At 38.8% G+C, this 27,508-nt stretch overlaps 2 protein-coding genes across 3 annotated transcripts in view; one reads left to right on the top strand and one right to left on the bottom strand.

Annotated features, from left to right (window-relative positions):
• LOC137289219 (large ribosomal subunit protein mL41-like) overlaps positions 1–27,508 on the top strand; it is a 254,186-nt gene that overhangs the window by 110,242 nt on the left and 116,436 nt on the right. The gene's annotated exons all lie outside the window — the stretch shown is intronic.
• The window catches only part of LOC137289192 (uncharacterized), a 48,385-nt gene continuing 21,737 nt past the window's right edge, over positions 861–27,508 (bottom strand). Inside the window, exons 6-12 of one of the 2 annotated variants that reach the window (XM_067820845.1) lie at positions 11,737–11,769; positions 10,915–10,935; positions 6,394–6,417; positions 5,938–6,087; positions 5,576–5,635; positions 5,123–5,182; positions 861–3,907 (exon numbers count right to left, since the gene is read on the bottom strand). In XM_067820845.1, the coding sequence (XP_067676946.1) occupies positions 5,127–5,182; positions 5,576–5,635; positions 5,938–6,087; positions 6,394–6,417; positions 10,915–10,935; positions 11,737–11,769 (344 nt within the window). In that variant the 3' untranslated portion in view covers positions 861–3,907; positions 5,123–5,126. Of the gene's footprint in view, positions 3,908–5,122; positions 5,183–5,575; positions 5,636–5,937; positions 6,088–6,393; positions 6,418–10,914; positions 10,936–11,736; positions 11,770–18,967; positions 22,119–22,415; positions 22,522–22,886; positions 22,923–23,341; positions 23,378–27,508 lie in introns of those variants that run through there. The other variant, XM_067820846.1, reaches the window with a different exon arrangement.

The raw sequence follows: 27,508 nt of genomic DNA, 5'->3' as shown, positions 1-27,508 counted from the left end.
CAAAAAAGTGTTTACAACAGCTGCTAGACTATACGATTCCCGAAATAGGGGTGGTGCTACGATAGGTATCACTAAGTCCTTAATTCTAACGCCGACTATAACAAAAATTTTACAAAATAAATAAAATTTTAAAAAATAAAAAAGTAAAAAAAAAGGTTTTTAATGTTCATTTGGAAAGAGATAAAGTTAACGTTATTGCACGGACTTTGTGAAGGTTAACAACATGCGAGCACTGTGTCTGACACAGTTCTTAACGCAAGAATTTCCTAGAAAATGTTAATCTATGAAGGGAAAACAAGTAAGCATATATTTTAATCATCAAACTGAAGTAAGTCTTTTTTTTATACAGATATCACAAGTCGGCAATGTTCCAAGTTAAACATCTTGGCCCATATGAAGTTCCACATCTTTTAGTACCCTCTACGTAGAGCCATAGTACAAACTGTAGCCTCATGTGAAAGAACAGTTCCACATCTTTCAGTCTCCTCTACACACAGCCACTATATAGAGTGTAGCTTAAGGTGAGGGAACATTTCTTACGTCTCCCCATCCTCCACTTTTCATACACAGAGAAACACAATACTTTGTGAAAGAACAAAGTAAAACTTTTATCCTGCTTAAAGAAATACTCATAGCTGTGGAATGTTGTGTGCCACCTCCCACTCGCTCCCTCTACACAGAGTCACAGAATTACGTACAGTGGTACCTAGTACAGAAGTTTCAACCTAGTGGCATTTTTCTACATACTAAATGAGATGGGAAGTGTAACAATACCTTTGCTCTTACCATAGCCAAAAAGGCAAACAGCGACAACAAACCGAGCATGAGCACGGAACTTCAATCTTAACATAGTACGCTTGTAAGCAAAATCGCCTTTATTTCAAAATATTTTACTACAAGCTCTTTCAAAGCATAGCTGAAGACACACTCCTTGAATAAACACATGAAAGAAAGATGAAAGGAAAACATAAATCAAAGCCTGATCCAGTTACATTAATATTGTATCTTTACGGTTGCTTGTCATGACTCATTTCAAGTGGTTTCAATCATTCAACAATAGCACGACCTAATAATGTTTTGCTATATGTTTGAGTCTCACTTAAATCTTGGAAATTCTGTTTTCTGTTTGGAGTTAACAAAAATAAAACACTGGCCATGAAACTGGATACCTAATACTGATTCGTTTGATATATTCTGGCGATAAAATGATTGAGGAATTCTCGCAGTATATAACCAGCACCTCCAAAACTCGATACCCTTCGTCTGCAACATTATTATTCCACCCTAAAGTGGCCATGGAACTTTATTTTCTTTACATTCATTTTTTTGGTCTCCACTAGTTTCACGAACAGCCACCTTGTTAGGAAAACAAAACGACAGGTGTAACCACTGCAACACGAGACTAATATACATGCATGTAATTTCTACCAAGCAATTGTAAATCCATCGTAAACTGTAAGATAAATATAGAGTGCAAAGAGATTTTGAAAACGCAGTTTTTACGTTCCTCTCAAGAGTGATGTTTTTGTTAAATGTATGGCAAGCAACGCAAACTATATGACAATCATTCTATTAAACGCCCTTCATTATTAAATATAATGTCATATAACAGTTAGATATCATTACCCAGTCATTTTTGTCTATAAAACATGCGAAAGAAAACCCCGCGACTCATTTTAACTGTCTCTATTCAGATTTTCCATTTCTTAACAAAACTGCGTTTTCAGATAAAATATAATGCAAGCACACGCAGTAAACAAAATGCGTGAATACGAAAAAAAAACCCGACAATGTAATTAGTAATAATTTCATGATAATTATTGATTGATGTTTTCTTATAATTATATCATGTTTGAATTATGGTTATCAGACCAAGTAAGTCTTTATACGTGTTTGATAAAGGTTTCAGTATGAGCAATCAACATGGCTGTTAAAGCATTAGGTTGAAAATTGGTGGATCTCATATCTATTGATTATCATGTAAGAAACACACACATATAAATATTATAGTCCATTTGAAGACAATATCATTGAGTTAATAAGGAATTACAGGCTTTCTCTGGTGCAGCAAAATAAAAAAATACAAATGTACGAATGTGTTTGTTATGAAAGATTTTGTCTAGTTTTAAACCATGATTAAATCATCCATAAATGCAAACTAAGATCGTATTGGTTTTGCAAAACAGAAGCGACCAAAGCAAAGTAAGCAAACCTACAGGAACATGACTGATGTATAACAAATGTAGTTTGACCAGCTGACATCTACTATCTCATTGTGGTTTGTAGTATTATCAATACACTGGAAAGCGGAATACACACGTCATATTTCTACCTGCAACTATGTTGCATGCTTTTTACTACATTCTTATTCTTTTCCAGTCTTGGGAAACAAACGCTTCATTTGGCATTTCATGAACGCTAACATCTAATGTGGCCTAGTAATTTCGGCAATTACATAGTAACACAGTAGCAGCGTGCAAAAGTGTCTGAAAGTAATCTGAAGTCTTTTGGTGTGACAATGCATGTTATTCAAGGTTACGATATCAAAGTGGCAAATATGGCAGTTTTGAAGTATGGCAGTGAGGATTGCTGTGACCCTGAGGCCTATCGTTGGCATTCCTGAAAATAGTCAGTGAGTGAGTTTAGTTATACGACAAGCATTGGTTCCTGAAGGCCAGTATTCTAACCCGGACCTTCACGGGTCTATTCCTGATAATAGGATCCGACAGAAGAAGTCATAAATCCAGCCACTTCATTGTTAATCTTAGCAATCCAGGATACTGTGTAAACTGGGAGTTTTTAATGACACATTTTTCGTGTTTAGCACTTCACTCAGCTACATTGCAGCTGTAGGATGGCGGTCTGTAATTGAATCTGGACCAAATAATCTAGTGATTGATGTCATGACCATCATTCTAAGCAGTTGGGACTCTATGACATGTGTCAGCCATTGTCCAGGCTTGATTATTCAGTGACCGCCGTCATGTAAGTGGAATATTGCTGAGTGCGGCGTAAAACTAACCTCACTCACCCACTATACCCTCTCACTGAAATATTGTTGATGTCATTACGTAATGGAATGACCATTAAAGTGAACTTAATATGCAACTCTGTCATGATTCTCCGTAAGCGCTGAGTATATAATTTACAGCCAATCAGCTGTTCGGAAATTAGCTGTATATGAAATTTCCTGTGATGAGGCCCACGTTTCGAATTATGATCTGATGTTACAAATGACATTCGGGCAGGTTAATGGCAACAACTCGCATAATATTGTGATCAGTATGACTGTGACTGATGTGTCAACTGGTTAAATCTACCGTCTCGCCGACAGATATCAACAACAAAGAAGACAAAACTTCTACAATCAAAGCTGGCCAACTACCATCAGATTCAGTTTGACGGAATCCATTCTCGCTCAACCAAACATTAGAGAACTTCACAAAAACTCTTAGAAGCTCTAAAAACGTTAACTATAATTATTATCCTAATAATGATACACACTGATACATATATCCTTACTATGTTATAATCATTTCAACTTGAGAACTGAGTAAGAGTCTGCATCAAAAGGTTGCTATAAGTGGAGGTCTACATTAAGGTTCTGGTAAGGTGCCACTATATCAATAGGTTAGTTACCACCACGTTTTTCTGAACATCTTGTATCACATTTTTTGGATTGTGATTCAAAGACAAAAAATATGAAATGTCGTTGGCAGAAAAAGATCATTGTATATGATCTGTCGAAACAATGACATTAGAATAACACTGAAGTACATGAGTATATGATGATCGATGAGAGTTAGCGATGACACCAAGTGTTGCTATCCACGTTAACACCAGTCGTAAGCACGAGCAGCTGGCTCTAACTTGTCCGAATGTGGCTCACCCGTTCACTGCTGTAAGTCTGTAAGTAAACGGGAAGATTATGCAGCATATGTAATGCCAATTCCAAGTTCAAACATAGGATGTTAACATAACTTTAACGGACGCTTGTTGTAACAGGCGACTATCAAGACCGAATGGCCAAGCTCGTTTGGTTGACACATGTTCCCAGTTACATAAACCGATGCTTGTGTTCTTGATCACTGGATTGTCTGATCCAGATTCGATTGTTTACAGACTGGGATATTGCTATCTGCGGCGTGAAATATACAAAGAAAGCCATAACCCATGCTTGTCGTAAGAGGCGACTAACTGGATCGAGTGGCCAGGCTCGCTGACCTGGTTGACAAGTGTCATTGGTTCCCAGTTAAATTAATCGATGCTCGTACTGTTGATCACTGGATTGTCTGATCCAGATGCTTTCATTTCAGATCAAAAATGGAATATTACTTTGTGCGGCGTTAAACATTGAAACAAACAAAACTTTAATAATGAAAGTGGACCACATCAAGATAATAATAAACTTTGAAATGAACAAAAGTGTACTAATCTGTGACACTAAAGACAGTTTTGGATTTGACAGGCGCTTGCATAAACACTAAATTTGAAACATTAACACCATATCCAAACATCTGGAGGCAGGTGAATCACGGATATCATTTTTATTAATGTCACGTACGTTACCTATCACAGACAAGAGAGGGCGGAATTTAAAGTCACTTTGGACAGTATTTCATTGATATCATGTCGGTATCAACTGCGTTACTGCGTGGTGGGGGAAGTGAGCGAGAGAGTGAGGTTTTACGGCGCTTTTAGCAATACTGCAGCAATATCACAGGCGGGGACAACAAAAATCGGCTTCACAGACTGTAACCCACGTGGGCAATCGAAACCTGGTCTTCGGCGCGACGAGTGAACGCTTTAACCACTAGGCTTCCTAAAACGTTTATCACTTTGTTGGAACCACGAACATGAGTATGTTTCAACCTTAATTCAAAACTGCAATCATGGGTGCTTTGATATGCTAAAGCGACATAAGTCTGCATACCGAATTATTTCCGCCAGTGTTGTAATTAAAAACCTTCTCAAGCTTAATTTTACGCTAAGAGAATACCGATGAGTAGCAAAGCTAAAAATAACATCGTCACAGGTGCCTTTATGATTTCACTCTAACATTGACATATCTAATAAAGGTGAACACAGATACAAAATACATCTGAAAGAAGCGAATAACTACCTGGTTAAGCTTCTGTATCCTTCATCAGGATTTGGGATCCCATTCCATTTTCATCTGCAGCTATTACAGAAAAAATAATGCAAGATATCATATATCAATTCTGAAAATGATTACAAAACACCTGATTTTCTTCAGCACCAGAATTTTATCATTAGTATGAATTATACCGAAATCATGCTTTAACAAAATGTTTGCACCTTTTACATGTGTATTTTGCTAATATTCTTAAAACTGAAACACACGGAAACCTGTAAGTACCCAACACTACTGATCAATAGGATGTTTCAGTAATGTTTTACCCCTACATAGAATATCAGATGATTCTATTAGCCGTGTAACATTGTTACGAGTACTGTCAAAGGGAGATAAGTCTTGAACAGATAGGATAGATGTACTGAGCACAAGCCTTTACAAACTACCTTAGGCGAAGACCTGAACGAAACGAGAACCTACCTGGTGACTTGATTTCATCCTCCAGTTTCTCTAGTTCCGGTAGTTCGCTCCTTGATTCCACTGTGAATAATGAAGAGCAAGCAATGTTATCATCGTTAACAGTTTGTTTTGTGATCTAAATTCATTGCTGATGTCTTCATATCTTGTAAAGTCTCGATATGGTTGTAATACTGACTCATATACTCACTGACATATTTCAGAATACTTCAAATGTTTATCAGATATCAGATGCCTGTATTAGTCTGATACAAGATATACATTAGTCAACTGGAGATATTCCAACCACGGGTATTGTAACTAAGACGACACTAACATCATGGCCATATAACGGTTGTTCGAATGATACCACGGGCTAAGTAAACCTGTTAAATGTTTAGCTCTTAACACTCCATGCTGTATTCCAGTCGCTGGAAAGCCTTTTCTCTTGATGACCACAACAACAATGACGACACAGATGACACCAATGACAACAGGGACAGCAACGGCAGCAGGGTGAACATGTCCCGGAGAATCTGCCAGATTATACACAAAAATAAAAGTAACATATACCGGTTATCACATATTACAGCTTATCTATGTGTATCTGTTTCAAAATTCAATTTATTATTACCATAAACCTATTTTTAGCCCCTAAAGAATTCAGATGTCATCCAGTTGAGCCATAATATGTGCGTAAACCAATGTCGATCAAGACTTTATTCGTTGTGACCAATACCTTATTACTGAAATGATATTTTCACCCAAACATATTCTGAATCTCCTCGGGCATTAACATAAAGCTGTAATAATATATATAACATATAACCTATCACACTTACCGGATGCAGGGGGCTGTTCTTCACCTAAAAAAAGATAGATTGAGCAAAGCTATATCAAGCAAGCTTGATTGTGAGGTATTCTACGGATATTTCATATCATTTTCCAAATGGTTCATCCATTTAGCAAGCACTTGTTGAGTTAACTTTCATAATATGAGTAGTTTTATTTTGCATTCCAAAGTAAATGAAATGTGAAGCATTAAAAGCTTGATTCTTTGATTAAATATTTTGAAATTTGCATGATATTATTACTGTGTATGTATTTCGTAACACATTCTAAAAATATTTTTCACAAATTATTCTTAAAGAAGGAAATTCATGCGTGTTCAAGTAGCTGTTCATACTGAATACTGTTCTGACCAAGCATGTCAAGCGCAGCTGCAGTCAATTAGCAAAGGTGTCCATCCATAAACCAGTTAAATCAAAGATGAAGTTAGAGAGCTGTGTTCGCACCTGCCTTTATTCTCAAGTGCATCCCTTCGTCAAGTAATCCCTTGCCAACAGGTGTATGTTTTACCATCCACTAAGCCGTAATTAAAATAAAATTTTGTTAACAATATGGAGATTATTACCCTGCCATCCGTTCCTTCTGTCGTAAATGCCATTGTCAAGCGATGATAGATATGGAGGTGCCGGTATCGAGTCCACCAGGTGTAAAACCCCTGGGGAGAACTTTGTGTGCAGACTCTTTCAATGTTATCACACCCCTCGTGTATAGTACTCATCCCTGTGTACTACAGCGAAGCCACAAATCGAAGGTAGATGATCTAGACGCTCTCAGACATGTTCAGTATGTGCAGAACAGCGGAATAAGCACGTTCGTAATGCAATGTCCTCGCAGATCGCCTTAAAAACGTCTTAATGGACAAGTCAGCACCACACTTCTGTGAAACCTTTCAAGCTAAATATAGTAAAAGAAGTCGAAGGTATACGTCAGAAAATAGTGACAGAAAAGAATCTGTCAGACATTGTTTACACCACCCTAAGAAGAGATAGCTCAGTTATCCCGATCCCTTAAAACAACAAGGCTGCTGGAGAAGATGGAGTTACTTATGAACACTTAAGGTATGGCGGCGAATACTTATCCAAATGTCTCTCGGTGCTTTTAACCTTATCTTGCAAACGGGCTACATCCGAAAGGCGTTGAAGAATGGGGTAATATTCCAATTTGCAAAAGGAGAGATAAATCTAGAATGAATCCAGACTTTTACAGGGGTATCACTCTCCTACAAGCCATATATAAGTTTTTTTAACCTGTCATCTCTAAAGACTTCAACAAATAACTGAATCAAACAGCTTTCTGTCCAAACAGCAGTTTGCATTCCAGGGAGGCATGCCAACGACTCACACATCGTTTGTAGTACAGGAAACTGCACACCATTATTCAGAGCGCTCGGTCTCCGCACACGTAGCCTTTCTGGATAGTTCTAAGGCTTCTGACACTGAATACCAGCCCGGTCTCTTGCTGAAGCTCCATCGGATGAAAATACCTCACCACTTGTGGTCAGTACTAGATCACATTCACCAGAACATGAAAGGTTGTGTCCTAGCAAATAACGAGAAATCTGACTGGTTCCAGCTTTATAGAGGAGTCCGCCAAGGAAGCGTTTTATCTGCCAAACTGTAGCTACTGTATATAGATGAACTTTTGAGAAACCTCCTCAAGAGCGGGAAAGGATCAATCATAATGGACATCAGTGTAACAACTCCAACCCAGGCAGATGATATAACCCTGATATCACCAGTCAAATCTCATCTGCAAGACATGGTATCTACATTTATGTGCGAATCACGCAGTAGACAGTGGCGATTTACATTTTCTCCATCACAAACTAGAGTTCTAACCTTTGGACCAGTCAGCTCCTCTATTAAGTTATATGGTCAAAACCAGAGAAATAAAGCACGTAAGAATAACCCTTTCAGCAGAATACAACTTCTGGAATAGAACCATCAGTGCCTGTTGGAAGATGAGATCAACAACAACGTCACTGCTTAAAACAGGCAACATGTCAGAGGATTAAACCCTTTAGTCAGCTCTAAAAATCTTTAAATCTGTTTGTGTCCGAGGAATCTCTTTTTCGGTGTGAACTGTGCAGCAACCTAAGCAAGCACAAATGTTGAGATTGGAACGCTCCCAGAGAGCAGCCCCCAAGATAGCACAAGGCCTACTTCGTTCTACGAGAACAGATATCTGCAATACACTGCTCGGCTGGACATCACTGGATTCTGAAATAGAAAAACGAAATCTGCGGTTCCCTGGAAACCTTTGTAATGGCAAAAGCAGACTTCCTCCCCAGGCGCATCTTATCAACAAGACTGGCTTTGTCTAAGTACAAGTATACGAAAATCCCTCTTGGCTTTGTCCTAGATATCAAACGGATTGCAGAGAAATACAACCTCGCAAGTTTCGTTAACATTTTCAGAAGCCATGGAACATTCCCTAATAGACTGACCTGGAAGAGGATTGTAAAAGATGATTTTAAAGGAAGAGAGCTCGACATATGGGAAAAAAACGAATAGAAACCGACCCAGAGAGACACCTCCAACAGATTCCTCCCGTTATCTCCCCCATAAAGCGTGGGTAGCAGCGAAGAGAGTCCCGGGTATGAAGGAAGCTGCAGTTTTTGTGATCCAGATGTGCGCCATGTGGAGACCAGGAAACCTCCAGGGTGTGTGCAGGCTGTGCAGGAACAGTTACACAGACTTACTGGTACACACTGTGTGCCCAGGGACAGAAAATCAGAGAGCTAGTCTCTGGTGCAACATTGTGGACAGATGTTCTGTTGAGATCAGTGCAACTCTACATCAGAAGCCTGATGTGGAATTAGTACGGTGTTTACTGTCCTGTCATCCTCCCGTGCCAAATCCGGACATTGAACACACATTTTCTGAAGTAGTAATGAAAGGCTTACTTCGGTTAAAAAAATAACTGTCCTCGAAAAGGAGTATTATAATCACCGTTTACAAGTTAGTATAGTTTTGCATGCTGATATAATGTAAAGCTGTTATAACTTACTTCCCTTGTAACTTTCCCCTGGAGGAATAAAGAATATACATGGTGGCCGCAGGAATACGTGCATCTAGTTGCGGTACAGAAACTGTGAGTATGTGTCCAAGTCCACCCAGCCGTGAATGAGTAACTCGTAAGGACAGGAAAGTCATATGAATACGGTGCGCCTAGTGGCTGCAAGAGTTGTCTGCTCCTCAGATTGATAATACAATGTGGCGTTAGAGTTTGACATCCACTGATCGTGGAAAAAACAAGGCGCCTTTGAAGAGCTGAGCTGAATACTGGTGCTGGACAAATGCTGGTATAATGATAACTTAACTTTGATAACAACTGGTGCAGATTAGATCGTGGCAATAACTTATCGAAAATCAAGTCTTTAAGTAGTATCTTCTAACCACCTACTTCGTTTGGTAAACGCTATGTAGGTAGATACCACGTCTGGAAATTAAAACAAAACATAAATTTGAAAAAACAAACAAAAAAATTCAAAGATCTGAAGATCACAGACCTAAAGAAGAGCTGTGAGGTATAAAATCATGGTTAGCTCCCCGAATTGAGACCTGGAAGTACCTCTAGCGCACAACGCAACACCGGCTGTCTTAATTCGACAAGGCTGAGAAAAGGAACTGGAATTGTAGTATACGCTCCTTACTGAGAGTGGGTAACTGATACTTATAACTGTGAAAAGATTGTTTAGCATGTGTCACTAGCGGCTATTCAAATCGGATAAGTGTATCAGAAATCTACATCAGGTCTTGATGGATACAAGACGGGACCATCATCACAGAGAGAAACGTAAAGGCAAGGTGGGCTTTGTAGTATCACATGGATACCAGAGCTGTGCAGCTTCGTGTATGCACCATGTAACACACATCAACAGATGTTCAGCAGGAATAGTATCAAAAAATCAAATGAGATCATCGGAAAATCATAGGAGTGGACAGTGTGATCTTTGTTCATATCTAGATAAACAGATGAGTATACCACTGTGTAATGCAGAAAGGATGTATTCTGGGTTTTTGTCGTGGCGCTGTTTTCAGACTGTTAATTTAAGGTGAGTTTCAGAAAGAGTGGAGTTTAATGTCACTTTGTCGCTTTGCCAGAACATTTCTACTGGATTGACAAGGACAGAGTGGAGGGTTATTTCAATAATCTTTAAAACATTAGAAAAACTGTTTGGATCAAGTCACAATTATGCAAGAATCCCCTATGTAGATACAAGGGTAACTTCTTTAAGTTTTACTTTAGGAGCTGGAGAGTACAGTAAGTCATAATACCCGATAACGGTACAAGAATATGTATCGAAACGTCACGCTCACTAACTAAAGAAGTTGTTATCCATAAAGACAATACTGCTAACAAGGCAGAGCTATATGTTCATATGTAGTGTATTGTGTTCAGCTCATGCTTTACTTGGCACAGTTGGGCAGTAACGTTTCTGTTCTGGCCTTACGTGCACATTGTATACCATCCATACAATGTTACCACATGTATTTCACTGTTGTACGTACCGGATTCAGGTTCTTCCTCACCTGCAAATAAAAGTTTGAATCTATGCCAAGTTGGGCATGATTATCAGCAATTTTATGACAAATGTATTTCCAGATTCATGTTTTCATTGCGCATTCGAAAGAATATCTAATACTACATGATATTACTACAACTAGAAACATGCTTTTTATGGACACGTTTACGATTATCCCTCCTTCTTTTCTTGAGTTAGATTTTCACTTTCAATTATTCCCCACGGGTAGTTTCTAAAATAGAATTGTACTTCCTATGGTAAGAGCATTTAATTACTAAGTTCTTGGGAGAAGGTTGTGGGAAAGTCCACAATCAAGCATTTGCCTGCCTAACCATATTCACCTTTACATTGATATAACACATTGCATTATTACTGTGCTCAATGTAACGTCCAATGTCATCAGAAGAGCAAGTCAATGGGTCGATTTACAATGTGATTTAGAACGAATTCTTTTCCTCTGTTCGCACTGTGGTACTCTAATTGTTTTCCCGTCCTTCGTTTACAGTTTTTATCTAATTTAGGTTTATTCAAGTTTAAATCTATAACTTGGTTTAGTCACAATGTAGCCGAATATTACGGGTGAGGCTTAAAAAAATTCCCACTCGCTCACTCTGATTGTATTCAATATATGAAGGAGTGTGCAACAACTGCATCTTAACACATACTTTATTTCAAATGTTAAAACTGCATTAACTTTCTGATCCTTTTTACTCTTTTTGAGGAAAACCGAAAACAGTTCCGCCAAGCGACAAAACTTGATCCACTCTTCCAAATCAAAGACACTTCAGTTCACAACATGTTTACGTACCCAATGCTCTCCTTCTTTGCTGGCAGTCTGGAGCTTTAACAGAAGGATGAAACTGTTAATACCAGAAACAACAATGTTAAATACTGTGTGTATAACTAGATGTTATTTCATGGAGGTAATACAATGCATGCTATAACTTTTGATAGGGATTCAAGATGTGTGAGGTCTTGAAGACTGTATCTATACGCTACCCGGGTTCGATTCCCAGCATAGGTACAGTTTGTGAAACCCACCTGTCACCACCAGTGAATGAATGATTTCCTCTAGATTTTACAATATCCCTGATGTTACTCAGAGCAAATACAAGGTGTTAATGTATACATGGATATAAGTATGAGTGTAAATAGCTACATCACATATGTACACAAATGACAGCTGTTACTGCACAGAAAAGAGAGGATGGCCTAATACATTCTTAAGACGAAGTAGATATTTACAAAATAATGATGACACATTTTCCCAAGTGGTATGAAAATTTCCGGTGCTGTTTGAGGCGTAATACAAAGTAGTGCAAGCATATCATTTTCATCCAAAGTTCAATTTGAACATCACTGCCAACATCCAGTTTGTCAATCAGGGTAGAGAAGAACTCATTTCGTTCAGTCATATAATACTCAAAGTGTAGAGGCACATGTCTGTCATAATCAAAGACATGCCTGCCACAATTGGGACATTCTCATCTCTAGCGCGTATGCCGCTAAGCAACTCACATGCCTAGAAGCTACGCAAGAGAATCATTCGGTGCCATATTTTAACACATATAATGGGATGGAGATCATAGCTATTTAATCCTCCTGACTTGGACGAGCTGGCTGTGCGTCTTGCGCTTAGGCAACATAGCATTACCATAGTTGTAGAAGTTTGTTCTGAGTTCAGAATTACTCCCCCATCCGTAACACTATAGGATGTTTGTATGGGAACTTTGTACAAATGGAACTTGGTGGGATTTTGTTGGGAAATCAGCCTACTAAATACCGGAGCGTGACTTTTGGTGGCATTGTACGTTAATGTCCAATCATATTCGATCTGTGTAACAATGCCAAGAGGAACTTGTAGCCCTTTCGGTACCGCTGTGGCACTGACTAGTGTGGTATCATCGGCGAGCATGATAACTGAAATTTTCAGTAAATGTTCAACAAAACCTTTTCTGTTAAGTGAACGGATCAAATCATTGACATAGACAAGAAAGAGCCACGAGGACAGCACTTGTCCTTGTCCTACGCCTTTTTCAATAGGATGACTATTTGACATTTCACCACAGTATGTTAAATACGCAGATCTATTGTTGTAACTTTGATATAGAGGATTCCCCTCTATGCCTAGGTCATGTTGTTTTACAAAGGCACCAGCATGCCAAATACCATCAAATGCCTTTTCGTTGTCAAGGAAATCAGCTCCATATTCTTTATGAAGTCCGAATTTTCTTTAGAAATATGGACAATGTATCCTGCACCATTCTACCTATCTACGTATGATTTCCACATACATGATGTTAAGGTAATGCCTCTATAGATTTAATATCTGATTTTTGCCTTTATGTATAGAGATTACCATTCCAAGTTTATAGTTCTTTATTAGATATCCAGTTTCGAGAGTCATTGTGAACAGAATAGTAAGTTTTTCAAGAAGGCTCTTAATTGCAAACACCAAATGTTCATTACATATGTTATCTGGACCTGGACTTTTATTTTTTACACAGATAATTTTCTGTCAGACTTAGTTTGGTTATCCTTATTATCCTTAACAGTCTTTAGTCTTTCGCTATGCGACTTTTGAAATGATCGTTAAGACTTAGCGAGTCTTAGCGCCAGGTCAGCGTAGCTGTCCCATATTTTACATATGCCAGATGTAGACCTTAGTCACTGATCAATTCTGACGTTTTGGTTTTTCAAAGTTTTGTAAAAAGTGTTAATATTTGCTTCACAGGATTGTGCTAATTCAGTTCGCACCTCTTTGCATATTTTCTTTTTGCGATCCTCTGTAAACGTCTGAACTCGCTCTTAACAGTTTTATACTGACCATACATTGTAGAATTACGTTCCCTAGGCTTACCATCAACAGACCAGAGTCGCCTGGCAGCCCTCATTTCATAATGGACATTGTCCATTTCGTGCATAATGCTGTGTTTATATTATCTTTACTGTCACACTTCGTCAAGTTACGTGGTCAGATGTACAACACATGCTATTACTGACCTTTTCAAATATGATGGCATCAATACATGGTCAGTATGTAACCTATGTAAGTTGTCTTTGCTCCTATGGGAAAAACTTGGTCCTCGAGTGCGTACTGAAGACACAACATTTTTGAAGTACCGTTGTTTTACTGCGACTAGGAGTGATGCATCACGTAAGGTTGGGCTATCTCTGCTTATATCTCAGTTTAGATCACCCAGGATAATAACATTATTTTCACTGAGGTGCTCGTACTAGCAAGGGGCGCCGGGTAACCTAACGGCTGAAGACCCGGGTTCGATTCCCCACATGGGTACAGTTTGTGAAGGCCATATCTGGTGTCACCAGCAGTGTTATTGTTGAAAATATTGCTAAAATCGGCATTAAAGAATGCTCACTTACTCAACCACTTATACTAACAGAGCTGTGTCGAAAACATAAGGACAGCTACAAACAAAAGCTACAAACAAGTTCATTTATTACCACTTCTTGTAATGTAGTTCACAACGGCTGTTTTAAACAACATTGCCACTGTCATATACGACTAGAGGATCTTTCAATGGCTAATCTTATTCCAACGTACGTCATTACTGATTTAACAGAGATTATCGTGTACAAATTAACTCAAAATATCCAAACATCATCAAAAGAAGTAGAGTAACGCGCAGTCCTGAATATATTCTTCCCATCACTTATTACACTCACCATTTCATATAATTATATTGTTAGGAATTCGCCAATTTTCACTTAGTTTTATCATTTATTGAACTCATAACAATAATCTTTTCAATCTTACGAATTTGTTTTACGATACGTCAATTCATATGTAAACTGTACCTAGTAAATAGTATGGAATAGTGTGCAATATTTAGATAACAACAGTTGCCCGAAGTGGCTATATTTACACTAGTGAGTCTAAACGTTTGGTGGGAAGTATACATACTTTTGATAAACTCATTACAATTGAAAAGTAGCTCTAGTGTCACCTGGGGAAAATCTAGACTTGCTTCCTTTAGGGCTTCAGTATTGCAGGGAGGGCTAAGGAGCAGGGAAAATATTGTGGTTCAGTGTCTGTGACAGACTACATGAAAAGGTGTGGTTTATAATATTACGTCTCAGTGTCATTAATAACAACTGATTCCCAAAACACTAATAGCTATGACCTGTGTGATCCAATATTCGCTATGTCGACACCCAGAAAATTGCATATAGGCATATGAAATTACATTTGAAAACGATTTTAATGGTAACCTAAGGAGTAGATTCCGTGTAGTTATATGTGAACCATGTTAATCATTTGTTCATTAGTACACGGATGTTAACTAGTGCATTGAATGAATATGTGTTAGAAACGTGGATCTGAGGGAGTCTGGGTGAATTATTAAAACATGATAACTGGAATTTTCAGTAAATGTTCAACAAAACCTTTTCTGTTAAGTGAACGGATCAAATCATTGACATAGACAAGAAAGAGCCACGAGGACAGCACTTGTCCTTGTCCTACGCCTTTTTCAATAGGATGACTATTTGACATTTCACCACAGTATGTTAAATACGCAGATCTATTGTTGTAACTTTGATATAGAGGATTCCCCTCTATGCCTAGGTCATGTTGTTTTACAAAGGCACCAGCATGCCAAATACCATCAAATGCCTTTTCGTTGTCAAGGAAATCAGCTCCATATTCTTTATGAAGTCCGAATTTTCTTTAGAAATATGGACAATGTATCCTGCACCATTCTACCTATCTACGTATGATTTCCACATACATGATGTTAAGGTAATGCCTCTATAGATTTAATATCTGATTTTTGCCTTTATGTATAGAGATTACCATTCCAAGTTTATAGTTCTTTATTAGATATCCAGTTTCGAGAGTCATTGTGAACAGAATAGTAAGTTTTTCAAGAAGGCTCTTAATTGCAAACACCAAATGTTCATTACATATGTTATCTGGACCTGGACTTTTATTTTTTACACAGATAATTTTCTGTCAGACTTAGTTTGGTTATCCTTATTATCCTTAACAGTCTTTAGTCTTTCGCTATGCGACTTTTGAAATGATCGTTGAGACTTAGCGAGTCTTAGCGCCAGGTCAGCGTAGCTGTCCCATATTTTACATATGCCAGATGTAGACCTTAGTCACTGATCAATTCTGACGTTTTGGTTTTTCAAAGTTTTGTAAAAAGTGTTAATATTTGCTTCACAGGATTGTGCTAATTCAGTTCGCACCTCTTTGCATATTTTCTTTTTGCGATCCTCTGTAAACGTCTGAACTCGCTCTTAACAGTTTTATACTGACCATACATTGTAGAATTACGTTCCCTAGGCTTACCATCAACAGACCAGAGTCGCCTGGCAGCCCTCATTTCATAATGGACATTGTCCATTTCGTGCATAATGCTGTGTTTATATTATCTTTACTGTCACACTTCGTCAAGTTACGTGGTCAGATGTACAACACATGCTATTACTGACCTTTTCAAATATGATGGCATCAATACATGGTCAGTATGTAACCTATGTAAGTTGTCTTTGCTCCTATGGGAAAAACTTGGTCCTCGAGTGCGTACTGAAGACACAACATTTTTGAAGTACCGTTGTTTTACTGCGACTAGGAGTGATGCATCACGTAAGGTTGGGCTATCTCTGCTTATATCTCAGTTTAGATCACCCAGGATAATAACATTATTTTCACTGAGGTGCTCGTACTAGCAAGGGGCGCCGGGTAACCTAACGGCTGAAGACCCGGGTTCGATTCCCCACATGGGTACAGTTTGTGAAGGCCATATCTGGTGTCACCAGCAGTGTTATTGTTGAAAATATTGCTAAAATCGGCATTAAAGAATGCTCACTTACTCAACCACTTATACTAACAGAGCTGTGTCGAAAACATAAGGACAGCTACAAACAAAAGCTACAAACAAGTTCATTTATTACCACTTCTTGTAATGTAGTTCACAACGGCTGTTTTAAACAACATTGCCACTGTCATATACGACTAGAGGATCTTTCAATGGCTAATCTTATTCCAACGTACGTCATTACTGATTTAACAGAGATTATCGTGTACAAATTAACTCAAAATATCCAAACATCATCAAAAGAAGTAGAGTAACACGCAGTCCCTGAATATATTCTTCCCATCACTTATTACACTCACCATTTCATATAATTATATTGTTAGGAATTCGCCAATTTTCACTTAGTTTTATCATTTATTGAACTCATAACAATAATCTTTTCAATCTTACGAATTTGTTTTACGATACGTCAATTCATATGTAAACTGTACCTAGTAAATAGTATGGAATAGTGTGCAATATTTAGATAACAACAGTTGCCCGAAGTGGCTATATTTACACTAGTGAGTCTAAACGTTTGGTGGGAAGTATACATACTTTTGATAAACTCATTACAATTGAAAAGTAGCTCTAGTGTCACCTGGGGAAAATCTAGACTTGCTTCCTTTAGGGCTTCAGTATTGCAGGGAGGGCTAAGGAGCAGGGAAAATATTGTGGTTCAGTGTCTGTGACAGACTACATGAAAAGGTGTGGTTTATAATATTACGTCTCAGTGTCATTAATAACAACTGATTCCCAAAACACTAATAGCTATGACCTGTGTGATCCAATATTCGCTATGTCGACACCCAGAAAATTGCATATAGGCATATGAAATTACATTTGAAAACGATTTTAATGGTAACCTAAGGAGTAGATTCCGTGTAGTTATATGTGAACCATGTTAATCATTTGTTCATTAGTACACGGATGTTAACTAGTGCATTGAATGAATATGTGTTAGAAACGTGGATCTGAGGGAGTCTGGGTGAATTATTAAAACTAGTGATCTATGTCTCAACTAAATAACTGAGTGAATGAGTTTATAATCACAGCGTCAGTATTTCTGCCATCTCAAAATAATTATAAATCCATGATAAACACACGAATTAAAAACATGTCAAGGAAGGACACTAAAACCAACGTTATTTGCAGTATATCTCAGCGCAGAGAGTTAAAACTAGTACCTCCATCTAAAATATTTTAAAAGCTTTTCACAGTATAATGTAGGAACATGCTGAGTACCACCACCAACTGATTGGAGATCCCCGTACCGGGGACCATGGGGACTTATTGTTACAGTACATTTTCTACATGCAAGCCGAAGTTACAACATCCTTTTAGCGGTTGGTGATTGTAGTTAAAATGTTATAATAGTCGGTAAGCTTAAACATTGCAGAGAAAGTTTGTGCACAGTCGTACCCCGACTGAAGGACAATAATTTTACAAAACTTCAACCCCATGTGCAGATACAGCCACTCACACTCTCAGCTGTTCAATTTAACTACCTGTCAAAAATACAAATCATATTTACAAATCATTTATTAGACGCTTTGCAACAATTCTATTTCTTTAATACACGCAGTTGACGTTTAAAAGATCTTTCATATATACAAGTCATATCAAACCAAGAAAGATTATTACAAAAGCAGCTGTCACCATTGCTATTAGAATATTTGTGTGTAAAAGTAAAGTTAAATAATATCAGCATTATCATTAACAAATAAACAGATAACTACATTAGTTCTAATTTTGCAAGAATCCATAAGCTACCGTGGCTATTTCAATTTTGGGGTCTTTCAGTGCCACGTAAAGGTTTAAAAGTGTACAATTTTCCAATCATATTTCACATATCTTCATGTGAAGGTACTTATTTATGTGGCCTCCATGTACTTCTACAGATCACGTTTCGCACGCACACACACACACACACACACATACATACATACATACATACATACATACATACATACATACATACATTCATACTATACCCCCCGCAATTAAATGCAGATAGGATAGCAGAGGCGCATAACGTTAGAAACCATGTTTTGGAAAGTTGGTTATTTTCTGGACATTCAAGTCGGTAGTCCTATGTATGATCATTGTGTCTCAATATGACCAAACGCAATCATACCGAAGCCGTTGTGAAGAATGACTTGTAACGGATACTTTGTATTTCTGTTACAACAGACAAAAGAACAAACTATCATGGACTAGAAGTAACATATATTCAACATTTCATTCTACAGAAACTCGCAATCAAAACGCGGCATATAACATAGTTCCTAACTTAATGCACACAGGCTAGACAATGTTAATGCACATAATGAACCTCAAACCAATAAAGAGTCTTCTACACAAAACACTGCTTCCATCATAGAATCTATAGATTCCAGTGTTACACCTGTGCAACATATTGCATCATAATCCTGAAAGGTGTATGTACACAAAACATATAGAAGACTAAATCTAAGACCATGTGGGGAGATCTGTGGTTTCCATATGCATTAGCAAGACGATGCCTACAAAATGAATGCCTTTGATGATTTGAGTATAGGAGGCATCAAAATGCTTGTGTATAAATGTTCATGAAGACACCCGTACTTATGATTGTTATATACAGACTAGAGAGGGGACCCATGAAGGGGTAGAATAGGCAACCCATGCTTGTCATAAAAGGCGGCCATGCTTGTCGTAAAAGGCGACAAACGGGATCAGGTGGTCATCCTTGCTGACTTGGTTGACACGCCATCGGTTCCCAATTGCGCAGATCGATGTTCATGTTGTTGGTCACTGGATTGTCTGATCTCGATTATTTACAGACCGCCGCCATATGGCTGGAATATTGCTGGGTGCGGCGTGAAACTAAACTCACTCACTCACTCACTCACTAGAGATGGAATGGGTGTTGAAACATTGTGGTTCAGGATTTAGCCGGTCACATTCAAAACCCATGATCCGTAACGCTGATACAATATGTTAGATATTATGTATATAACCTGAAATATAGATGTATAATATAGACATTGGGATCGATAAAATAGGACCATATTTTTTGCTTAACAAGTTATAGATTGGTCAACTAAGATAACTCAGAAGTGGCAGCCACCACCAACAAGCAGGTCAGCAGATCGTCAAAAGTGATGCTGAACTTGATCCTTGAAGATTTGGTGATGGAGTGGTCTTTAGCAATCCATGATTGTTGTACCAGGCGACTTACGTATGGTAAATATTAAACAAGTTGCACATCTATACCATACGTTGCAATGGTTACCCTCCAACGTCTAAATGCCTATCAAGAAACGGGATCTGATGATCAGGCATGACATTTGAATGACATTAGGCGTTATACACATGCCCGTCCCAGTCAGTGCTAGTTAGCTTCGGCCACCATTGCTATCTTATCAGGTGTCTGGCACGCTTTTTGTTTCCTATATAGTTTTCATTCACATGATAAAGAAATCAGAATATATCCCGAAACCTCGTGCTCCTCAACATAAAGAAGATGACATACCTCAGACCTCAGTTATCACCTTTTTGTGAAAAGGAAGATGACAAAATGTCTGGTCAGTCGTATCAAGGCCAAACATAGACATTTTTAATGCGGGGTGTCCATGTTCATCACTGATGAGAACACAACAAGGAAATGTCAGCGACAGTGGTGACAATCCTGAAGATCAAACGTGATACCAGCATTTTGGGTTTCATGCCTTTGTCGGGTTGAATCCCATATGAGATACGAACCCACACTCTCGGAGTCAGGCACCGGAGCCAGCACGCAAAGTCAGCCGTCTAACCCACTCAGCCACCGCGGCTTCTGCAAAAATTAAAGTCGCATACTTGGTAGTTATAACTTTACTTTGTCAGTGATACATCGGATATGAAATGCCATGTCGGCCAGACTTGGTTCTGAAAGCTTTGTCGATGCCTTGAATGACAAACTTGATCAAGCAGCTATTGTGCAAGAGTCGCCTGAAGCTCTTAGAATATTCGCAGATAAAAGCATGCTCATTCCGCCTCAAGGGTCGGAGCTGTGTGAATATTGGCCAACAACACGGGGAAAGTGAACTTTTTGGAAAGTTGGGGTTATCCCTCTTGCAATGCAGTCTTGTGAGAATTGCACTCTGAATTTATATGGGTATGTTTAAACATGAATCTGATGAGGCGGTCTCTGTGGATGCCTTTATTTCTTCCACAACTGAATCAGCGGAAGGGAATATCTGATGACTTTTGAAGGACAGCAGATCATAGATATTCCAGAAGCTCAATCTAAACTCCTCACATATCTTCTTTGACTTTGCCAACCGAGCAGAAGTTCATGTTTCTGGAGTGCATAAAGGAAAGGGTCTTCACAAAGTGGGGCAAGCTCTTGCCCACAGATGCAAGCAATTGTTGAAGCGCTCATAATTGTTTTCAAAATCAGGTTACCAGAACTTGTTTCAGGCAAGGAACAGCCTCTTTCAACAGTGACTCAACTGAAGGTCTCTATACATTTTTAACATGTATGGCCGTCAAAATTGTTCAGTTCACCATTCGACCTGATACCTTTTACTAATATGTGAAACATCCGGACGAAACTCAGGACGACATAAATTATATAGAAGCCGTATTACCAGTATTCTTGAGTCACAAATGACACAGAAATGTCGAAACCACATAAATGACTTGTTGATGATATATGGATATGCATTTCGAAAGAGAAATGAAACTTGTCGTTTAGCAGCAGATACGCTTGAAACAAGGCGTTATACAATATATCATTATGTACATAAGGAAAGGGAATCCAGGTTCCTATTGCCCTCAGCAACCAGGATCCATTCCTCGACAGGGGTGCAAACTAGGGTTACCCAATTCGGTCCTTCGACCAGCATTGGGCTGCTGTGGACCTACATGCCTATACATGCCTACATGGAGCTATTAGCGTTACCCAGCACCCACCACGAGGAGGTTGCTCTAAAAGGGTGCCCTCAAAGATAGGGATTCCGTGATAAGGCTTATCACTGTGATCATACAAGAGCCCACGGAGACTAAACAAAGGTCAATAGGTAATGCAAAATACTTTTGACAATCAGGTCGGCAAGACAAGAGGCTGTGGAATTACAGTCATTCTGGAAATATTGACGTAATTAACATGCACGAGCTAGGGATGCACATTACAGAGGTACTCCGTTCTTGGAACATGCTGAACCATGCAAATTCCACATGCTAACCCCATTAGGGAACTGTCCACAGTAAGTGTCCTTTCAAAAGGGCAGACGAAGTATATCTTCAGCCTCCTTTCTTCTGATTCCGCTTCTCTTCGTTTTGTCAGGTATTGACTGGTCTCATTGCCATGGCTGCTTCAGGGACATCTCTCTCTGACCTGGGGAGACACACAAAATAGCTAGTGCTAGTCATTATTATGTATTTCTTATTTAAGAATACTCTTACCGAGATCATACGCTCGCCTCGCACGTATTGTCAGAAGAAATCAGCTTACCTCGTCAAAGAGGTTATCTGCCCTGTTTACTGGCGGAAAACCTCTGGATCACTTACACTCTTGGTCAATTTCAAACAAGGTTTGATATCTTGTCAAGAACAAAGTCAGTTAACACAGGAATATCTCATACCTATCTCAACCTACTGAGAATTACGTAGTAGACGGTTATTAGTGGATTACCTTCTCTTCCTCTTCTTCATATATATCCACAGTCCAGACAATCCTCCAATCACAACAACCAGAGGTATAACAACTGCTAGCACAATAGTTAGGGTGGTATGGTCCTCTGCAATAAACGAAAAACAAACGGTTACCTTTAATCACATTATCAGACAAAATCACCTGCACTCTTGGATACGTGCAAACAAAATATAGTACGTGTATATATACACTTAAAAACGCGAGTAGTCATAAAGCGTGTGGGTAAAACATATGGGAGAATCAGCTGTTCATGGCAACTCTAACATGGTTCGTTCGGGTTGTCCAGTGTTGTCTGTGATTTGATTATGTGAACTCGCAATACGTAAAACCTGTATGGAAAACAACAGTTTTGTAAAAGTCTTTTCTTTGAAGGTGTTTGAAAGTCATAATGTGTCTGAGACAAAACACACAAAGTCATAGAACATGCTAAGATGTGGAGCAAAAACATACCTGCCGGAACGAGGGTGGGTGTTGTTGTTCTGTCACCTGAAACATGAATGGGAATTCAGTAAGAGCCAGTGTTTCATATAATGCGTCATTATTTGTAATCATTCACCTGAAACATCAACAGCACGAAGCTGACGCACATTCATTTCTGTTATGGAAAAGTGAGTGAGTATGTTTTAGAAATGATTTCTGCCATTTTCCAACGAAACACGGAAGACAACACCAGAATTGGCCCTCATGCCTTGGGACAACATGGGGGAAAGGCGAATGCCTTTCGAATAATAGACTTGGTTACAAATCCAAAATTGCAGTCTTTGGATATGTGCATGAAAAAATAGCAGAATTCTCCACGATTCGTTACTGAGCCTTGTACCATTCAAAAGGAATGTGATATACAACTGAATGTTCAGCTTTGTTGTGCAAGCAAGGATGACTCATGATTTATAGATGCCACGTACCTGGCGAAGAGATCGAGATGCCGCGTGTGTTACAATCTAAAAATGAATACGAAAAACATGACATTTCTCAAAATATGACTCGATTTGAGTTGCTGTTTGTACTGAGTTGAACTGAAGCATAGATGAATGACCACATGTGAATGAATTGTAAACAATCATGACGTTTAGACATTTACGTATGAAACATGAAACTGAACACCGCACTTTTTGTTGCAGTACCGTAATTGAAACAATATCATGCGCAAAATACTAAAATCTAAAAGGAAAATATCCAGGAGCATATCTCACCTTCTGTCATGCTGTCGTATCTGCCAAATATCTTTCATCAGCAATCATGCACATTTTATGACATAGCTTGAGGATAAATGTAAAAGAAATGACTGTGAAGGTATTCATCTCAATTAAGTATTCATTCACATCCTTGCGGACACCATGATGTGGAAAGGTATGTCTCAATTTCCTGGACATGCACAATTCGACATTTTACGATTTGAGTTATCGTCCTTGACAAAGTTTAGTTACAACAGTGTTGCGACGAGTTTTGGGAATGGAAATAGAAATGAAGCTCATTACACAAACGATAACAATTCGCTGTTACTTCCTACAGCGGTGATAGTGCCTTAAGCATTCTCCAACAAAATGCACATAAAGTGGAGATTTTAGGGTAACACAAGTAACCGAACCGAACCAAACCAGACAAACAAACAGGTATTAAGAGGGAAAAGCGGATTTATTGATATATAGGGCCGTCTCCTATTCTGTCGGTAAACACGTTCTCTGCTGAGATCGCCGATGCGTGATAGTTAGCGGTTGTTTACATCATTGACCGGTAACTAGGAAGTGGAACACGTCTACGAATGATCAAAATGTTGCAATGCAAGGAATGTTCGTGACTTTTTAACCAACCTGGAAAAAACGTAACTTTTTCCCTGTCTTTTTCGATAGGATTCCCCTTTCTTACACCTACTGACGTTACTTTCTAGAATGGGAGACGCCTCGACAAGTCAGCGGCGGACGAAATTTTATTTCATCCAGCTCAAGAGTGGTAGTACCTCTGATGGCTCAAGCAGTTGATAGATGGACTTGTTAGTTATAAACAACAAGCACTCACACGAAAAGAACTGTTTGCATTATTTTTTCAGCCGATATCCGTAAGTACCGCGAGAACAGGAAACGCCAATATTTGTATCTTTAATTTTTTCTGGCGCATTTTTTCCTTCATCTATTCATTTATCAATGACATTCTTGTCTATTTATGTCATTCTACTAGTTTACTTTATATTAATATTTATGAAGGATTGGAAATTCACATATTCATCTGAATTTCCCAAATTGTACCGAAGAAGCTAGAACACCATAAGAGACACAAGTGCTGTTTACACCTATAAAGGTTAAACACCCTTGTTCTTGCATTTTCAGTTCAGAATATGTGAGCTTAAAATGGAGCATATATATACATAAAACACTGGTATTGGCTTTTGTAGGGATCTTTTTTTCAGCTTCAAGTTCTGCAAGTGCCATAGTGTGAGTATGGTTATAAGCAGCTTTAGCAATATTCCAGCAATATCTCTGTAAAGACACCAGAAATGAGCTTCACATATCGGACCCATGTGTAGAAATCAACCCAGGTCTTCGTCATGACAAGCGAACGCTTTAACCACTAGGCTTCCCCACCGCCCTGTAAGTGCCAGAGGAATCACAAGTTTTCAATCATATTTAGTTATCCGGCTTTATGTTTGCCTTGCAAATATGTTGTCTGCATTTTTGATTAATACATTCATATTCTGAGAAAAAATGCATCACGTCTACAAGCACACATTTACTTGCAAGAGTATATGTGACTATGTGGTAAGTATATTGTGGTACGTAAACTGACCACGTAAACGTCACAACATCAATTTACGCACGTAAGAATTTATACTCCTGGAGTAAATTTAAAGTAAAATAAGAGGACTCCTGGAGTACTTTACCTGTAGGACCAAACTGACGTTGTCAATGGCACTTTGTATTTTAATCATGCTTCCGTTATAACAACTATATCAGAACATCTAAAACAATTAAGACATTAACCCTTGTAAATTTGGGTGATCTCAGAATTGTTCTAAATAATAAATTTCCCATATTTGTCACTATTCAGTTTGGGTAATCCTCTTTATCGTATTGTGATGCGTCGTATAATCACCACATAACCTCTACCTCAGCTGTCATCCTGGTCTCAGTCATTTGTCAGTGTCAGCACTCCCTTTCCTGCAGTCACACATTGTCTTCCATTTCTTCTAGTACAAGAGTATAGTAAAATTCTGATATTGGCTTTAATACATGGTGTATACTCATATACTCTCTCATGATTATCAGATCATAATCTATGCCAGCTCAGTGCTGTTTAAGTATACCACTACCTTTGAGTGAGTGAATGTAGCTTTACGCCCTTTTCAGCAATATTCCAGCAATATCCCGGCGGAGGAAACAAAAAATGGGCCTTACATATTGTACCCATGTAAGAAACCGAACCTTCGGTGTTACGACCGAACGCGTCATTTACTAAGCTATCCCATCGCCCTTCAGATATTTGACGCCAGTGGTGTTCGTTCGCCTTTCTTCTCATACAGTACGTTGCTTTCTCTATGAGACTGATCAATGAAGCATCGTCGCATGCAGGAACGTTTGGATTAAACTAAAGATCACGTCATTTGGAGAGACCAGGAATGGGTCCTAGTATCGTTCACTCTTGAATAGCGATATTGTTTGAATTTCGCAGGTCGTCATGATTATGTGTGGCAACGACAAGAATGAGATCCGACTTCAAACTTAGACCATGATGACACCTACAGTTGAGACGCACAATCGGGGGGGGGGGGGGGACCATTAGAGGTTCTAGCAACGGTGTATGGTGCATGTGCTGCAGGGATGACCTTCTGGATGTGCACGTTTGATTGATTTAAACATATTTATTCAAGAGAATGGATTGGGTACAACTTAGTACAGGGATAGAAAAGTATATACAAAAGGAGAATAATACATCAAAATTAAAGTAATACATTGAATACGCTCATTACTTAGATCATAAACATTATATGAAATCATGAGTAGTATAGGGAATGACAGTTCTGGCTCACTTTCAAGAAATATCTCTACAAAGCCTTATTTAATAAATAAGGCTTTGGTTGGGCCATTAGCTCTTGCTACTATTACCCCTACTACAAAAAAGTTGGCGGTAATTACTGTGCCTTGGTAGGAGGTAATACTGTGCCGTACGGTACGATCAATAATTCTTCTCTTACAAATCCCCTACCCGGCCCATCCCTCAAGTAGTACAAGTTAGGTTCGTCGGCTTTCATATCCACTTTATCTATGTTGTAAGTTTTGACTGACCATATAGGATCGGTGGCTCGCTTACGGCTATCGCCCTCGTGTTCCCCTATGTCATGTTTATATCGATGAAACAGTTTAACGTGAACCGCCTACGATCTCTTTGGTATTCATAATAAAGGCTTGCTGGGCTTTTTGTATTCCCTGTGCTATGTACTTTTTTTTCTCATCCTCGCTGATAGCAGACTTACGAGATTTGGACCGAATATCTTGTTTCATTCCGTTATATTTTGTGAGTTCAGAGAGGATTGAACGAAACTCCTCTTCTGAGATCTTACTGTCAGAGAGTGCCGTGGAAATACGCTCACTCACTGTGTTGAGCTTTGCTTCGGCCAGAACCCTGATCTCGTCGTGTTTCAATGCCTTACGATGCAGTCTGCGTGATACTAACTTAAGCGCCAACCCTACCAACCCTGTCACCCCAGCTGTTATTTCAAAACCTAGCACTATAGGTGCAGCCACGATGGTAGCCAACAACCCAATGCCTGCTGCCCCTAGTCCCATGCTGGTTGCAATAAGGGTAGTGTCAGCCCCGTCCACGATATTGAAAGCTCTATTATACTTTTTACATAGTGCTTTCCGCGTGTCACGGTCTTGTTCTAGTTGACGTTTCACATCACATAACTGCCTCAAGCGGAACCCATCTACGGTTTCCAGCGTCTTCGCTACTTCCTCTACGACTGGGTACAGACCCATCCTATAATGTATATTTTGAAAAATATTTTAATTGGGTTTCAGTTAATATTTCACGAATGAATTTGAAGCCTACAAGGGATAGATTATAACTAATGCTAAGAG

Source organism: Haliotis asinina, chromosome 1, assembly GCF_037392515.1.
Source record: "Haliotis asinina isolate JCU_RB_2024 chromosome 1, JCU_Hal_asi_v2, whole genome shotgun sequence".
NCBI lineage: Eukaryota > Metazoa > Mollusca > Gastropoda > Lepetellida > Haliotidae > Haliotis > Haliotis asinina.
Note: the sequence above shows the minus strand (reverse complement) of the source record. Positions and strands in the feature narration are given on the sequence as shown.